This window comes from Amphiura filiformis, chromosome 7 (genome assembly GCF_039555335.1).
Source record: "Amphiura filiformis chromosome 7, Afil_fr2py, whole genome shotgun sequence".
Classification (NCBI taxonomy): domain Eukaryota; kingdom Metazoa; phylum Echinodermata; class Ophiuroidea; order Amphilepidida; family Amphiuridae; genus Amphiura; species Amphiura filiformis.
Genome location: NC_092634.1, coordinates 4,129,900 through 4,148,920, shown reverse-complemented (window position 1 = coordinate 4,148,920; position 19,021 = coordinate 4,129,900). Strand labels below are relative to the sequence as shown.

General features: G+C 36.3%; 1 protein-coding gene across 1 annotated transcript; it reads left to right on the top strand.

Moving 5' to 3' along the window:
• The first annotated feature begins 712 nt into the window (after positions 1–712).
• LOC140156569 (organic cation transporter protein-like) lies at positions 713–17,679 on the top strand. Its single transcript, XM_072179509.1, has 7 exons — positions 713–803; positions 1,401–1,497; positions 4,791–4,925; positions 5,434–5,519; positions 11,217–11,337; positions 14,894–14,966; positions 17,428–17,679. The coding sequence occupies exons 1-7, from the start codon at positions 713–715 to the stop codon at positions 17,677–17,679; spliced, it is 855 nt and encodes a 284-aa protein (XP_072035610.1).
• Positions 17,680–19,021: the final 1,342 nt, after the last annotated feature.

Below are 19,021 nucleotides of genomic sequence, written 5' to 3'. Positions count from 1 at the left end.
GTAGATTGGTAGAGATTTTGTCTAATCAGAGGCCAGGGGCATGGGTGCCTGGTTAGGATGAGATGAGATGCTTACACCAGATATACAAGACAAGATAGATGAAAAAGGTAGATTGGTAGATATTTTGTCAAATCAGGGGCCAGGGGCAGGGGTGCCTGGTTAGGATGAGATGAGATACTTACACCAGATATACAAGACAAGATAGATGAAAAGGGTAGATTGGTAGAGATTTTGTCTAATAAGAGGCCAGGGACAGGGGTCCCTGGTTAGGATGAGATGAGATGCTTACACCAGATATACAAGACAAGATAGATGAAAAGGGTAGATTGGTAGAGATTTTGTCTAATAAGAGGCCAGGGGCAGGGGGTGCCTGGTTAGGATGAGATGAGATGCTTACACCAGATATACAAGACAAGATAGATGAAAAAGGTAGATTGGTAGAAATTTTGTCTAATCAGAGGCCAGGAGCAGGCGGTGCCTGGTTAGGATGAGATGAGATGCTTACACCAGATATACAAGACAAGATAGATTAAAAAGGTAGATTGGTAGAGATTTTGTCTAATCAGAGGCCAGGGGCAGGGGTGCCTGGTTAGGATGAGATGAGATGCTTACACCAGATATACAAGACAAGATAGATGAAAAAGGTAGATTGGTAGATATTTTGTCTAATCAGAGGCCAGGAGCAGGCGGTGCCTGGTTAGGATGAGATGAGATGCTTACACCAGATATACAAGACAAGATAGATGAAAAGGGTAGATTGGTAGAGATTTTGTCTAATCAGAGGCCAGGGGCAGGGGTGTCTGGTTAGGATGAGATGAGATACTTACACCAGATATACAAGACAAGATAGATGAAAAGGGTAGATTGGTAGAGATTTTGTCTAATCAGAGGCCAGGGGCAGGGGTGCCTGGTTATAGGATGAGATGAGATACTTACACCAGATATACAAGACAAGATAGATGAAAAAGGTAGATTGGTAGAGATGTTGTGTATAATCAGAGGCCGGGGACAGGGGTGTCTGGTTAGGATGAGATGAGATGAGATGCTTACACCAGATATACAAGACAAGATAGATAAAAAAGGTAGATTGGTAGAGATTTTGTCTAATCAGAGGCCGGGGGCAGGGGGGTGCCTGGTTAGGATGTGATGAGATGCTTTCACCAGATTATACAAGACCAGATAGATGAAAAAGGTAGATTGGTAGATTCTTACATTATTAAAAAGTTAAAAAGCAATGAATACGTAAACAGATTGAAACACAAAAAACTGCAAAATGACAATTGCACTCACCTGGCGATTTGTGATTAAATAGTTGAAATCTTTTTATAATAATTAATTTTCATTTGATATTCATGTGATATATGGTCTTATTCATTTTGAACTCATTTTCTTCCCATCAGATGTTGGTGATAACATGGATTCAACCAAGTACAGTGTGTTGGATTTATTTCGCACTCCTAAAATACGCCAACATTCTTGCATTATGTCCTTTGTGTGGTAAGTCAAAACTAATTCACTTGATTCCCTGACATTAAATTGATACTTTTTGTTTCAGTAAAGCCATATGATTTAGGTGAAATTTAAAATTTGTTATATTTCACTACAAATTATGAAATAATATTTGTAATGACTCTCAGGAAGGTTTTCTGTCCATTATAGGTCGTACAAGATACAAGATACAAGATATTTTATTTTCCCATAATTCACATGAAATCACCCAAGTATATATTTTAAAAAACAAAGGCAATATCAAACAAACGAATTATGGAGGGGATGACCAGAAGGCCAGTAAGGCCAGAGGAAGTCACCCCTTAACAAAGAAATGTTACCATCAAAAAAGTAAAAACAAAACAAAGCATAACAAACAAACGAGAAACACAATGCTCAAGAATTAATCATATTTTGAGATCAAGTCACGTTTATATATCTTACGGAAATGTTTCAATGAATTTGCCGTTTTTATTGAATTTGGCAATGAATTCCATAATATTGGACCAGCAGTACGAATGGCATGGTCAGTAAATGTTTTGTTGTTCTTCATTAAGTTGAATTTATCTGCGTTTCTCGTTTGGTAATTATGAATATTGGAACGTAGTGTAAAGAAGCCATCAAATACGCCCGGTAATTCATTATTACTGTACTTGTACATAAATACCCCCAATTCAAGTTTGTAGGTGTCTGCAAGAGTTAAAATATTGTATTTGGCAAATAAGGGAGCAGTGTGGCTTCTATAATGACTATTTGCTATTGTCCTCACAGCCCATTTCTGTAATTTCATAATTTTATCCAAGTATGTTTTACACGTATCACCCCAAATCAATATTCCGTAATTTAAATAAGGTAAAACAAGAGTACAATATAGAGAATACAGGATACGATCAGGTACATAAAATTTAAGTTTGTTCATAACTCCAATATTTCGCGAGATGGTTTTTGCTATACAGTTTATATGGTATTTCCACGTCAAACATTCATCAATAATCACACCCAGGAATTTTGTATTAGTAACCCGTTCCAGAACTGACTCATCTAAAATGATCTCAGGAGATACATCACACACAGTTGAGTTTATTTTTGATGTCATATGTGGTGTACCCAAAACCATGTAATTTGTTTTACTTGCATTTACCGATAGTTTGTTCGACTTGAACCAATTACTAATTTCTTTCAATTCATTATTAATTAATTGATATTTACTTTCAATATCTTTATGTGAGTACAGAATAGTAGTGTCATCTGCGAATAATATAAAGTCTAATACATCTGATGTGTTGATAATATCGTTTACATAGAGAATGAATAATAAGGGACCCAGTATAGAACCTTGAGGTACACCACAAATAATATCTTTAAGTTCTGATTCACAAGAGTTGTAATGTACATATTGTTTTCTGTTGCTTAAATAATTAGTGAACCACTGAAGTACGATACCACGAAAACCATAGTGTTCCAATTTATGAATTAATATGTTATGGTCGATGGTGTCAAAGGCTTTGGAAAGGTCTAAGAAAATTCCAATTGTGGTTTCGTTTCTTTCAACGGCATAGTTAACTTTGTCAACTAGTTGAGTTATGGCCATGTATGTAGAATGGTTGTTTCGAAAACCAAACTGCTTATCATTTAGTATTTTATTACTATCTAGTCTTTCAAGTATCTTCGAAAAACAAGGTAGTACCGAAATTGGGCGATAATTAGAAAATACTTCAGAATCTTCTTTTTTATAGATTGGTATTACCTTTGCTATTTTTACTTTTTGTGGCACAACACCGGTTGAAATGGAGAGATTAAAGATTGAGGCAAGCGGCTGAACAATTTCCTTTGCAACTCTTTTTATAATAAAATTTCCAATATTATCATGACCTGCACTTTTATTTTGATTAAATTTATCAATAATTTTAATGATTTCCATTTCAACAACTGGCTTCATATACATACTGCTAGATGCTGGATTTTTTAGGTAATCAAAATAATCTTTACCTGATTTGTGAATTTGTGATGCTAGATTAGGACCTACATGTACAAAGAAATCGTTAAAAAGGTTGGAAATATCATGGGGATTGGTAATAGTATTGCCGTTGTCACTTCTAAATTTCTTTTGAGCTTGTCTTGTTTTACCACGGCCAATGATATTATTGATTGTTTTCCATGTTTGTTTCATATTATTTTTAGAACGCTCAAATACGAGCGTAAGTAGGTAAAATGAAAGAAACCCCACATACTATTTTTGATCTTGTTGGAATGGCGCAATATGAGTGTTGTTATGCATTACAATGTATTCTACACCAGGCACAAAAAGAAACTCGTCAGTTATATTCATCCTTGCTGTTCAACAACCTGATAATTTTGGATTATTCTGAAATATACATTTTGTTAATTGAACTTTGCTTTCTCATTTGACATCCTGTTCATGAAAATCGATCAAGAATTGACCAAGATATATACGCCTCTAAACCCTCAAACCCCAAAATCAAAAGTTGCAATTTATCGATTCAACTGTGCCTGTTACATTGTGTGCTTTATTGATTAGCCTGTGATGTTTGTGTGCAGGTATCACAATACTAATAAATTTCCCTATACTTTGTGTACAAAATAGGCTCTATTCAAATGGCTCTACCTACCTTACGAAGCGACTCAATTTTTCGAAGTAATATTTTCCTGAAAGATAAACAAATAAGCAAGTAAACAAACAAAAAGATATATATTGTTGACCATTGAATTTTCGAACTACTGGACCGCGAAGATTATCAAGTTTGTTCACCTAATTTTCAGAATAGCGCCACTTGTAATATTACCTAGAAACTGGCGTCTTGAGAAATGCATTTAAAATCTGAATAAAAGTACTGAGTCTTTTTAAATCTTGGCAGATGCTTGGATTCAAGCCTACATTTAATACCTGGCACAAATTTTTCACAAAATCTGCCAATTTCTTTTTGATTTTTGATATTGATTTAATGTTGGTCAACTTTTACCGAAATGCAAAAACACTGCATCGGGACGGAAAGCGTTTAGAGACATTATTTGGTGAAATCTGCAATACAACAATGTATTTTCATTGAAAATCGTTGAAAATTTGGGGTTTGAGGGGTTGGAGGTGCATATCTTGATCAATTCCTGCTCGATTTTCACGAACAGGGTGTCAAATGAGAAAGCAAAGTCCAGTTAACAAAATGTATATTTGCCAAATTTTGTAATTATTTTTCTTGCATGCAGGGTTGTAAACAGTGTAGTCTACTTAGGAGGGTCACTCTATAGCGCTAAATTAGCATTCTGCTTATTTTTCTTGCACACAGGGTTGTAAACAGTGTGGTCTACTTTGGATTGTCACTCTATAGCGCTAAATTAGCAGGAAACAAATACTTTAATTTCTTTCTGCTTGGTTTGGTAGAAATTCCAGCTTTTCTTATAATTCTCTTTATCATGATGTGGTAAGTACTAACCCAGCAAACATCGTTACCCGGAAGTGATATTTCAGAGAATACAGTAGGTTCAAATATCGGTTATATAAAGGGTATGTAAAGGTTGTTAATCGTTTTAATAACATTCAAAAACGTTTTTGAAAACTTGCTGCAAAATATTCTAACATAATGTTATTCAAGTGTTGACAAAATAATTTGCCAAAATGTTTGCCAAAAAATATTACCATTTACAACTTCATTGTAAGATACTGCACACAAAAAGTATCCATACACTTAAAACAAAAGCAATATCTTTAAAGACACTAAACGTAAGTTACCTAATAAAGTAATCAATAGATGGATAATTCTTTTCTGCACAACTTGGCATTTGACCGATATGTGAATTTTAATACATTTTTAAATTAATTTTAATATCTTTATTTTAAATTTTTAAATAACGCCGAATTGAATTGAATTGAAATGAATTGAATTGAATTGAAATATAATCTCTTCTTATCTCTTCCCTCCGCAATTCCAGGTGGGGAAGACGACTGCCAATGTTTGTATTCATCATCGGTGCTGGCATTTCTTGCATAATTACAGCTTGTATTCCAGATGAAACAGGTTTGTATTCATTATCGGTGCTGGCACTTCTTGCATAATTACAGCTTGTCTTCCAGATGAAACAGGTTTGTATTCATCATCGGTGCTGGCATTTCTTGCATAATTACAGCTTGTCTTCCAGATGAAACAGGTTTGTATTCATCATCGCTGCTGGCATTTCTTGCATAATTACAGCTTGTCTTCCAGATGAAACAGATTTGTATTCATCATCGCTGCTGGCATTTCTTGCATAATTACAGCTTGTCTTCCAGATGAAACAGCTTTGTATTCATCATCGGTGCTGGCATTTCTTGCATAATTACAGCTTGTCTTCCAGATGAAACAGGTTTGTATTCATTATCGGTGCTGGCACTTCTTGCATAATTACAGCTTGTCTTCCAGATGAAACAGGTTTGTATTCATCATCAGTGCTGACATTTCTTGTATAATTACAGCTTGTCTTCCAGATGAAACAGGTTTGTATTCATCATCGGTGCTGGCATTTCTTGTATAATTACAGCTTGTCTTCCAGATGAAACAGGTTTGTATTCATCATCGGTGCTGGCATTTCTTGCATAATTACAGCTTGTCTTCCAGATGAAACAGGTTTGTATTCATCATTGGTGCTGGCATTTCTTGTATAATTACAGCCCAGCAAACACAAAACGTTTTCGACATCATTCGCAAAAGGTTATAAAAGGTTGTCAGAAAACGTTTAAATGTCGGGTTATATAAAGGGTATATTAAGAGTATAAAACGATTTCATAACCTTAAAAAACATATTTTTGATAATCTACTGCTCAGCAAACAAAAATGTTTTACAGAAAATGTTTAAATGTCGGGTTATATAAAGGGTATAAAAACGTTTTAATAACATTCCAAAAACATTCTTGAAAACTTGATACAAAACATTCTAAACAGAATGTTATTTTGGGGTTGAAAACATATTTTGCGAAAAATGTTTGCCCAAAATATTTGCAATAACGTTTTAAAAACGGTTTCATGACCTTTATATAACCCGACATTTAAATGTTATTAAAATGTTTTGAAAAAAACATTTTAAGAACATTTCTGTGTTTGCTGGGTTCAAATATTTTAACATAATGTTATTTAAGTATTGACAAAAAAATTGGCAAAAATGTTTACAGAAATAGTTTACAATAACATTTGTTGAAAACATTAAAAATATTGTTGTAGTTTGTTTTCATATAAAACGTTTTAAAACGTTATCATGACCTTTATATAACCCGACATTTTAATGTTATTAAAACGTATTTACCTAAACCAAAAGCCAAAATATAACCTATTTAAAACGTTTTTAAAACGTTTTTGTGTTTGCTGGGAGCTTGTCTTCCAGATGAAACAGGTTTGTATTCATCATCGGTGCTGGCATTTCTTGCATAATTACAGCTTGCCTTCCAGATGAAACAGGTAAAATCTTTTCAAATGTTCAATATATGGCTGCTTTCTACTACTAGCCATAGTTTGTGGCCCTCATAGACTTAGCAAGCGAGGCACCTCTCTGGATAGTATACTAAAGCTACAGAGCAACCGAGCAACAGAGCCCGAAAGTAGTTCGGAAACATAAAAACACCTGCATTTGTCTCAAAAAATAACTACATACTGGTAACAAAAGTTATGTATATTATAGGGGCAAGGAATTCAATTACTTCACTGAAATTTCAGTGATTCAAGAGAAGTGGTTCATTATATATGTTAAGAAATGAGTACCGCTTGTCTATAGTCCAGTGTCTGAAATTCCAGAATTAGTAACTGGATTCTCTGCCCCTATAATATGCATAACTTTTGTTACCAGTGTGTTATTATTTTTTGAGAAAAATGCAAAAATAGTCACAAATTTTTCAAAAGTGTACCACCTTAAGGGGTACTACACCCTGTAATTTGTGATTATTTTTGCATTTTTCTCAAAAAATAATAACACACTGGTAACAAAAGTTATGTATATTATTGGGGCAAGGAATCCAATTACTACACTGAAATGTCAGTGTCTCAAGAAAAGCGGTTCAGTATATATGATAGGAAACGAGGTACATCCTAGTGGTACCTTATTTCTTATCATAAACAACGTACCGTTTGTCTTGAATCACTGACATTCCAGTGTAGTAGCTGGATTCCTTGCCCCTATAATATAGCCTACATAACTTTTGTTACCAGTGTGTTATTATTTTTTGTGAAAAATGCAAAAATAGTCATAAATGTATCAAGGGTGTACCACCTTAACTAAACAAATGTCAGGATGGAGGCGGCCCATAAATTGCTGGCCCGAAATATTCACTTTTGTGTTAATGTTTGCGCCAACTTATTTGCATGTTGTTTCTGATCAAAATTATAGTAATTATTGTATATGGCAAAATATGACAAGCCTGAGTACTAGTTACATTCATTTGCCAGGTACCGGCTATTAAAACGATATCCCAGGTGTTTTTATTGTATTTCTTACTTTTTTCTTGTGGGTCATACCTTGCAGCTTTTTGAGATATGCCTATGTCCATGTTTAAAACCACAAGGGTGGTCAATAGATAAGTAAGCAAGTAACATAGGGTGTACCTTCGATTCACCAAAAAATACCGATTTGGGAATCTTCCACTTCATTATAAAATGATTTATGATCTTGATGATGATGAGAAAACTCAACTACCTCGGATTTGGGGAACAAGCTAGAACCGAAACAAGAAATGTCTTTAAAAAGACAATGCCAAGGATGACAACTTGCTGTTATCACAACAAGTATCATCACAACAACAAGTGTTATTATAACAACACCCAGTATTATCATATCAGATTTGGTGTTGAAACTCAACTCAAATGGTGGAAGACAACCCCGTCGTCACTGATGGACAGGCCGGTGTTAATTTTCATTATATATATTATATGAAGCTATATCATGTGTCTCAATTGTGTTTCGTTTGGAAGCAATATGGTCTTCTGGGGCTTCAAGTGGTATCACCAGCGGATCAAAGTAAACTTTCTTCATCTCAGTCAATGTAATCATACTGTATTGAACAGTGACTTTTGTGAAAAAAATCTCAATTAGGATTATTCGGTTAGCATCCCTTTAATTTCCCTCCTAGCTACGCTTACGCTACTGCTAAACTGGTTCAAACTAGAGGTAAAGCGCGGGGGTGTCCATTATTCCGTTATTGTTTATCCATTTGGGGAAGAATGTGTTTGGATTGGAAAAATTGTGAAAAAGATGAAGTTTCACCAGGATTCAAGGAAGATTAAATAAATTGAATTAATTTGGGGAAACAAAAAGTCTATAACTGGAGCAAGTATTGTTATGTTAATATGGAGATGGGGCTTCTTTTGGCATTGTTTGGAATGAAATAGATAGGCAGTGACTGCTCTACAGGGTATGCTGTGATTTTTTACTGCACTCATGCACTGGGTGAATGAGTTTATCGATATAAGACTTAAAGCCATATTATAACATTTTCATTCAAAATAGATAAGTATTTCTTTGCCATAAAATGTTAGCTTTTATTATCAGATATGTCCCCTTTTAATTTTGAGCCAAACAACTGAGCAAAGAAAGAAAATTGGAATTTACTACCAGCGCCGATGTCGCCAATGTGTATCACTCTGTCGGTTGTGTCACGGTACTATCCTTTGATGTGTATATCCGTCCCGCACGCAATGCACGTACTTTGTTGTGAATATCGTGTACGCGTTCAACTGATATTTCCATGGTAATAATAAAACGATGGTTCCGGCGTTTTATTCAAAATCTCGGATTTTGACAAAACTACAGCACCTATAGTCTTGATTTTTTTCAGGGTGTGTTAGTTTAATAAAGTACAATATAATCATGTAAAAAACAGAATTTTGACAAACTATTGAGGGTGTTCTCCTCAGTAAATGTTATAATATGGCTTTAATATGAGTGAATTTTTCTGATTCCTTCTTCCGTTGACCGTATGGTCCTATTCAGCATCGAAGTGGTTACGTAATTCTCTTGGTTACCGGATCACGCTACTTTGGTATGCCTTCGAGTGCCATATACTTTATGTGGTGATCATTCATATGAAAAAGTTTGGCCACAATATGAGCATAAAAGTGGTAGCATGAAGAGCAACATTTTTTTTACTGCACAACCTTGTATTAGGCAAGCATAGAAAAACCCATTGTGCTCCCCATTGTTCACTCGTTATGGTTGATTGATTTCCATTGTTTGGAATCCCTGTGCACATCGAAAATATGAGTTTTGGTGATATTTATTATTATTTTGGATCAAAAAGTGCCACCTTTTGCTATCCACTAATAAACATGAATTTTATATCATCAGAAAGATAACTCTCTCAAGTGTTTATTGCAATGCGAAGAAAAATGTTAGCATGTTCCAGTGAAATGTTATGAAATTATTTATCAAATAATTTGCTCAAAAAACTTGAAAAAGAAAGAAAATGTCTCATTTCCCATTAAAATTGAAAAACGTACAACTTTCTAAGTAAAAAGTGCCACCTTTTCCCAAAACTCAATGCATTTATAATTTATATTATTTGAAAGTAGATATATCAAAGTTTTTAATACCGAGCGAAGATATTTAAAAACATTTTTCGTTTTCCTGTAGTGGTTGAAGATAGGTAGAAAAGTCGACATTTTACTAGAATTTCCTGTGTTAAAAAGACATTTTGAAAGTGGCGTGAGCAGATGCACCAAAGTTTTCCATATGCGATCGTGGTTCATTACTCTAGCGCGTGATCCCGTTGACATAGTAACATTACGTAACTTCGATACTGAATTACTAGCAATGTTAGAAATGGCCCCTTGGGCCACAGAGCGCTTTTAACAATGCATTTCATCGATTTCAATTTTCTGTACTGATTTGTGGTTTAAATTTAGAACAACATGGGTCGATAGTGACGAAGTGTATACTTCACACATCAAGATATTGCACAATATTTTATGATTATCTATCCATGTTGAGCTGGTCTATTCAAAAAATGAAAACAAAGGGATGCATGAACAAAGTAATGGGCATTTGATGAGGTGATGCATCAAGTTGCAATGCATTCTGGGCATTGCAGTGCTGCTGGGCCTTGTAAGCACATACTGATGGTCTGTGATTTTTTGAAGTCTTTGAAAGTGTCACAAAATGTGGACCAGTATAACGTTAAAACCTCATATGTGACTCCTCGCCACAACTGAGCCCGGATGTCGCCAGTGCCACTATTGAGATATGCTCCATCGAACTTAACAATAAACAATAGGAAAGAAAGGATTTATTGACTGTTTTATTGATTTTTCACTACTTAAATGTCAAGTACTATAGACATGATATACATCATTTTAAAGCTAATTTCAAGCAGAATATTTTGGTTGAATATCTCAAAAATGATGATTGGCGACATCCGGGCTCAGTTGTGGCGAGGAGTCACATATGTCAATATTGCAATTGAGCTAGACCTGTTAAAATTTATGAGGGCCTGAAGGGCCCTTTGTATGTTGGCTTATTTATACTAGGCCTAGTATTCTGATTACAAGATTATGATATTATTGAAATATAAGGTTATAGTTGTGCCATTGATGGGCATGGGTGTGGTGACCACTATCATGACTATGCTATAAAAGTTGATTTGTTTCATTTTGCTGGTGAGCCATAATTATTTCTTATTTGAAAAAATCTAAAAATTAATTATTATCAAACTATAGGCCTATAATCTAATAACAAATATTCTGCAACTTTTTAAATTCCAGCATCAGGAACAGACCTCTCTATGGCCATTATTGCTACTGCTGCTATTGGGAAATTTTGTATTAGTAGTAGCTTTGGAATCGCCTGGTTGTATGCAACAGAAATATTTCCTACTGTAATCAGGTAAGACATGAATACCTACCCATAATGCAATATGTTTTGGAATAGCTTGGTTGTATGCAACAGAAATATTTCCTACTGTAATCAGGTAAGACATGAATACCTACCCACAATGCAATATGTTTTGGAATAGCTTGGTTGTATGCAACAGAAATATTTCCTACTGTAATCAGGTAAGACATGAATACCTACCCACAATGCACTATGTTTTGGAATAGCTTGGTTGTATGCAACAGAAATATTTCCTACTGTAATCAGGTAAGACATGAATACCTACCCACAATGCACTATGTTTTGGAATAGCTTGGTTGTATGCAACAGAAATATTTCCTACTGTAATCAGGTAAGACATGAATACCTACCCATAATGCACTATGTTTTGGAATAGCTTGGTTGTATGCAACAGAAATATTTCCTACTGTAATCAGGTAAGACATGAATACCTACCCACAATGCACTATGTTTAGGAATAGCTTGGTTGTATGCAACAGAAATATTTCCTACTGTAATCAGGTAAGACATGAATACCTACCCACAATGCAATATGTTTTGGAATAGCTTGGTTGTATGCAACAGAAATATTTCCTACTGTAATCAGGTAAGACATGAATACCTACCCACAATGCACTATGTTTTAGCTTGGTTGTATGCAACAGAAATATTTCCTACTGTAATCAGGTAAGACATGAACACCTACCCACAATGCACTATGTTTTGGAATAGCTTGGTTGTATGCAACAGAAATATTTCCTACTGTAATCAGGTAAGACATGAATACCTACCCACAATGCAATATGTTTTGGAATAGCTTGGTTGTATGCAACAGAAATATTTCCTACTGTAATCAGGTAAGACATGAATACCTACCCACAATGCAATATGTTTTGGAATAGTTTGGTTGTATGCAACAGAAATATTTCCTACTGTAATCAGGTAAGACATGAATACCTACCCATAATGCAATATGTTTAGGAATAGCCTGGTTGTATGCAACAGAAATATTTCCTACAGTAATCAGGTAAGACATGAATACCTACCCACAATGCAATATGTTTTGGAATAGCTTGGTTGTATGCAACAGAAATATTTCCTACTGTAATCAGGTAAGACATGAATACCTACCCACAATGCAATATGTTTTGGAATAGCTTGGTTTTATGCAACAGAAATATTTCCTACAGTAATCAGGTAAGACATGAATACCTACCCATAATGCACTATGTTTTGGAATAGCTTGGGTTGTATGCAACAGAAATATTTCCTACAGTAATCAGGTAAGACATGAATACCTACCCACAATGCAATATGTTTTGGAATAGTTTGGTTGTATGCAACAGAAATATTTCCTACTGTAATCAGGTAAGATATGAACACCTACCCATAATGCACTATGTTTTGGAATAGCTTGGTTGTATGCAACAGAAATATTTCCTACAGTAATCAGGTAAGACATGAATACCTACCCACAATGCAATATGTTTTGGAATAGCTTGGTTGTATGCAACAGAAATATTTCCTACTGTAATCAGGTAAGACATGAATACCTACCCACAATGCAATATGTTTTGGAATAGCCTGGTTGTATGCAACAGAAATATTTCCTACTGTAATCAGGTAAGACATGAATACCTACCCATAATGCAATATGTTTTGGAATAGCTTGGTTGTATGCAACAGAAATATTTCCTACAGTAATCAGGTAAGACATGAATACCTACCCACAATGCAATATGTTTAGGAATAGCTTGGTTGTATGCAACAGAAATATTTCCTACTGTAATCAGGTAAGACATGAATACCTACCCACAATGCAATATGTTTTGGAATAGCTTGGTTGTATGCAACAGAAATATTTCCTACTGTAATCAGGTAAGACATGAATACCTACCCACAATGCAATATGTTTTGGAATAGCTTGGTTGTATGCAACAGAAATATTTCCTACTGTAATCAGGTAAGACATGAATACCTACCCATAATGCAATATGTTTAGGAATAGCTTGGTTGTATGCAACAGAAATATTTCCTACTGTAATCAGGTAAGACATGAATACCTACCCATAATGCAATATGTTTAGGAATAGCTTGGTTGTATGCAACAGAAATATTTCCTACAGTAATCAGGTAAGACATGAATACCTACCCACAATGCACTATGTTTTGGAATAGCTTGGTTGTATGCAACAGAAATATTTCCTACTGTAATCAGGTAAGACATGAACACCTACCCACAATGCACTATGTTTTGGAATCGCCTGGTTCTATGCAACAGAAATATTTCCTACTGTAATCAGGTAAGACATGAACACCTACCCACAATGCACTATGTTTTGGAATAGCCTGGTTGTATGCAAAAGAAATATTTCCTACTGTTATTAGGTAAGACATTTTCCATGATTCTTCACAGCGATGCTTCCAAGGATGAATTCACTGTCGTAGTGCACGTTAGAATATGACCGTTGCTAGGTCAACTGGATCACACTTTCTTTGTTACGAACCACTGATCGAAATGATCGCACGCATAGACTATGGCATATCAAAATTCGGAACAGGTGTATGAGCCCAGGCTTGGAGCAGTAACCAATGGTTACTAAGGTGCACTACGGCAGCAAACAAGGTGCCTTCCCAGGAAATTAGGTGAAATTTGACTTGAACAACACCCTGTATTGGCTTACCAGATTTGGTCAGGAAGTTGGATGCTCATCTATCAGGGGGCAGTTCTTTAACCCCAATACATTTGTACATTCATTGAATGAACTTAAAAATGTGGATACTACTCTGCAACTTGAGGTCAAATTTTGCACTATGATTGTTTATTTGAGCCCATGGAGCAATAGATTAGTGCAGCGGTTCCCAAACTGTGGGTCGCGACCCCTAAAACTTAAGGGTCATTGCATAAGGGGTCGCGAGCAAATCCCTTATGAATAAAAAACATGAAGCTATGTTATAGCATTATAAACGTTTTGAACATGTTGACGTTTTCAAGTCATCTTATTTAGGGACCGTTCACAAACACTTGTTTGGGGGGCCTGATGCAAAATGGGAGCCCTTAAAAGTTTTGATCCTCCCAAGGGGGTGGGCCTGAAAAAAATTTCCCGGGAAAATTGAGGTTTTATGCTTTTCTATGGGTTGACCCATATTTTCAAAATAGTGCCAAAAAAGAGGGGCTGACTATTTTGAGATCTGAAAGGGGGGACTCCGAAAAAATTTTGCGATGAAATTTTTTTGCGTCAGGCTCCCCAACAAGTGTTTGTGAACGGTCCCTTGTAAGGCAACATCGCAAACTGTGTGCGATTCACTTGCATTGTAAAGTTTGTAATAGTAAGTTTAGTAAGCTGGCAATTCAAACTTTGGCCTCACCCGTCCTCCACCCCTGGATATCTGCAGGTATATATCACCATAATACTATAACTCTATAGCTCTGTATGTGAAACCATTTTTGAAAATGGTGATGAAACAGACACAAGGATAATATTGCCATAAAAATCTTCATAAACACAAATAAATATTCTCTAGAGACTAATTACGGACCTTTAAAATATTTTATTTCATTATTTAGGAATGTTGGATTTGGTGCTTGCTCCTTCTTTGCACGAGTAGGCAGTATATTGGCACCATTTGTCATACTTCTTGTGACTAATTACGGTTTTAATTCATTTTATATTTCACAGGAATGTTGGATTTGGTGCTTGCTCCTTCTTTGCACGAGTAGGCAGTATATTGGCACCATTCGTCATATATCTTGTAAGTAGAATAAACTTCGCGTGTTTTCTTTCTTAGGGTGGCCCTACTAGATAGGGCCTTTTGACCATGGCAATTAATTAAAAACGCTATACCCAGGGAGATCAGGCCGTTTCAACTCGTATACTAGCGCAACACAAAAAGGTGGCGACAGCGTCGGCTTTCCCTGTGTATTACTCTGCCCTTAAATGGCGTCCGATGGCGTCGCCAACAGGCACCAAATTGATTCAAGGGCGGCACCATATTGGAAAAGTAAAGAAAAATGCTGCTGCCACCACGATAGTACTAAAAGCTACGTAAAAAAGTATGCGTAGTGCTGTGGAGACTTGTGCTAATTAAAGAAAAATGCTGCTGCCATCTACGTCCACATGTTGCAAGCGTGACGATCGCTGACCTCACATTGACGAATGGAGTTGCAAGTCCATCGCACTTCGTGCTCTATTATACGTCCATGGGGAGGTGCTAAAGCCCAGTGACCACTACCAATTTTTTTCAAGTGGTGCAGTCACTGGGTTTAAGCGGTTCTCGGGGTAAAATGTGTTTTAAAGGATGTATAGTAGGGATATCTTTGGGTCTCTTCAATAATTATTTAGGTGTAAAATTTACAGTTACTGTTCGTTTTCCTATACATAATACACAGTGCTCTCACCATTGAGGTTGTGACCTCTACAAACAGTGTATGTTAGAGGTATAGGGCATTTCCTAGTTAACGTCTCTGTGTGAAAAATAACCGGCCAATATTTATTGTACTCTCTGAAATTCTAGGAAATAGAATTGCATGGCCTGCAAAATTCCCTGTGTAAATCGATTGCAACATTTAGTGACTATCACTCACTTGTAGACCGCTCTCTTCCGAAGGGCATTAAAGCTAAACCACTTGATGGATATTTTTTTGTACTCGTCAATCAAGAATAATGTATACATTACATGTAGGCTAAGAACTGAGTATGTGGGGCATCTGCAAATGTTCGTAGTAAAAACAGCTCCCATATCTGTCCATAGCTTTGGTCAGTGCAGCGAGTCAGGGAATTTCAAGTGGGTGATTATTGATTGGCAAGTGCCATATTTGAATATATTTGAATATTTGGGTATAAGTGCAATCCACCATTCAATGTTGAGGATAGACTAGACTTTATCGATTGATTTTGCTGGAATAGTTTCCTGTTAACCAGGTTTAAGTACTGCAAAGGTCGAATCATGTTTGCTGTGCAGTATAACTGCACTATGATGCTATGTATACGCCCGGGGGGGGGGGGCACTCAACACAAATGACCATACGGATATGCTCCCCCGGAAAGACCCCCCTTTTTGGGTTTCGCAGCTCCGAAAGACCCCGATATTTGACCAAAATTCAGCTCCGAAAGGCCTTTGATTTTGATAATTTCAGCTCTAAAAGACCCAAAAATTGCTAATTCCTCATATTTCTTGTTTTTTCAGGCGATTTTCAACCAAAAAGCCAAGAAAGACCCTTGATTTTGACTTTTCGCAGCTCCAAAAGACCCCATTTTACTTGTTCACAGCCCGGTTCACAGCTCCGAAAGACCCCTTTTACCGGTACGCCATCAGCTCCCAAAGACCCACCACCTCAAAATTCCGGGGGAGCATACCCACCAAAAATTTTGATGTGCCCCACCCCCGGTGTATACGTTCCAGCTATGGTGACACCTTGTCACGCTGGACAAATTCCATTCACTGTCAGAGGAGGTTTGTGTGTGTGAATGCAATAGAGCCCAGGGGTTTCACTCGCATACGAAAATGGTACCCATGCTTGTCACAGCATCTCAAAATTCGTCTCCAATGGCAAATTCAAGGGGTAGCAAATTTTACCCCTTATATTGGCGAAAGATATTAGAAATTTTACCCCCTTTAATGGCAGAAGACACTAAAACGGACCCCTAAATGGCATAATGTGTAACATTGTAATGAAAATTTTCTCACTTAATATGAGTACTAATAAAGAGAATACACTGGAACTACATCGATTCATTTTCTTTGTTTTGGTTTATTACTTGTGTACCTGAGTACCATCTCCAGATCAGATGATGAACACTCCGTGAATAAAGTGACCTTTAACATCGAAGACGGGTTGAAATTACAACCTAAACATTGATGATTACCGTTAAAAAGTACCCCTTTTCCTGAAGACATCGTCAACGCCTGCATATCAAATTTCGACCCTTTTATCAATGTCACGTGACGAGCATGCATACCAAATAATATTCCATGTGAACCTCCCGCGAATAGAGCAAATAAAGCTGTTCTATTTGTATCCATACTAGGAGGCATATTTGGTGCAATGTCACTAATAGCTGCCATGTGAATATTTACTGTTATTTCTATTTCCATCCATAGGAGGACACCAGTCACTATCTTCCCTTGGGCATATTTGGTGTGATGTCACTAATAGCTGCCGTGTTAGGTCTCTGGCTTCCAGAGACTAGAAACCGAGCGCTACCAGAGACTATTGAGGATGGGGAAAACCTACACAATGCACCTATGTTATCTGATGTACAAAAACCTGCTGAAGCAAAGAGTCTAGACCAACTTGGTGGTTATGAGCACTTGGAAGCTAATGAAAAGGAAGGCACTGTATTATATGGCTAACAGGCCCGGGGGTTCTGGTTCTCAACAATTTTCTTGGTACCCATGCTAGATCTGGGGTTGCTGGAGGTAACCCCCCCCCCCCTACTATCGAGAGTAGTTTTAAGTGAAAATATACCCCTAGCGGGACAGGATTTCTATAAAAACATACCTTTAGTGGGAATAGATTTCTATTTAAAAAAACATACCCATAACAGGTCTAGTTTTCACTGAGGGTTTCAGTGAAAGTCGCCCTAAGAAGACCAAGTGCACAAATACAATTATTGTACCAGAAATGACATTTGAAAGTCACAAAGTTGCATTTTGTGTTATTTTTTACCAACTATTACAAAACAAATAAGATATGTGGGCATGTATTAATGTAAGCAGTAAATTTGATACCCCTTTGGAGATTTAAAAAGAGGTAACTTGAGGTTATGAATTTGTATTAAAATATACTTATTTTCTCTGCCTGATATATTGATTGATTCCATTGTAATATTGCTATATTTCTATTTTTTTATGTTATTGTTTTGTTAGTTTTTATGAGGATAGAAGTAATGAATAAAATCAAATTGAATTGCAAATATTATAGCACATAGGGGCTTTGTGTTGCTCTCAAGTAGTTTATTGTACCGGGTATTACTATTACCATAATAACTCGATAGTTAGCATATGAGCTTACTATTGAGCGCTTTTAAAAATGCAGACATGAAGAGCCATCCACAAAAGTTTAAAGGGTTTTGAACAAATCATCGATACATATAGTTATATACGAACAAGTAAACCTGATAATTTGTGTCTCAACTCCATTAGCTCAGTTGGTAAAGCGCCGGACTATGGTACAATTTCATGTTTTCAAAAGCGCTTGATAGAAAGCACATAATTATGCTAAATTTCAAGTTTTTACGGTATATGTAAACAAGGGCACCTTGGGCACCTTGCCTGAGTTGAGCATTCAGAATGAGATGCATTATTTGCTCTAAACAAGTTATTTGAACAGTAACCCTTTATCAGCAAATTACTGTAGCGGTGTCCGTCTGCTCTGTCTAGGTCACACGATGCTACGCAGCTTCAACAGCGAATGAGGTACCAATGTGATGATGCTAAATATCAAGTTTTTACGGTATATATAAACAAGGGCACCTATGGCGGTGTAGCCTTGCCAGAATTGAGCATTCAGAATGAGATGCATTATTTGCTCTAAACAAGTTATTTGAACAGTAACCCTTTATCTGCAAATTACTGTAGCGGTGTCCGTCTGCTCTGTCTAGGTCACACGATGCTACGCAGCTTCAACAGCGAATGAGGTACCAATGTGATGATGACGTGATCAGAACCCCACTTAAGTGTATGCCATAAAGTG

Bases quoted from the DNA above. Each gene is read 5' to 3' on its own strand.
- LOC140156569 (XM_072179509.1), top strand. From the start codon at position 713: ATGCTTACACCAGATATACAAGACAAGATAGATGAAAAGGGTAGATTG. The intron at 1,498-4,790 runs GTAAGTCAAAAC...TCTTGCACACAG, and splicing joins TGCATTATGTCCTTTGTGTG to GGTTGTAAACAGTGTGGTCT. The intron at 4,926-5,433 runs GTAAGTACTAAC...CCGCAATTCCAG, and splicing joins ATTCTCTTTATCATGATGTG to GTGGGGAAGACGACTGCCAA.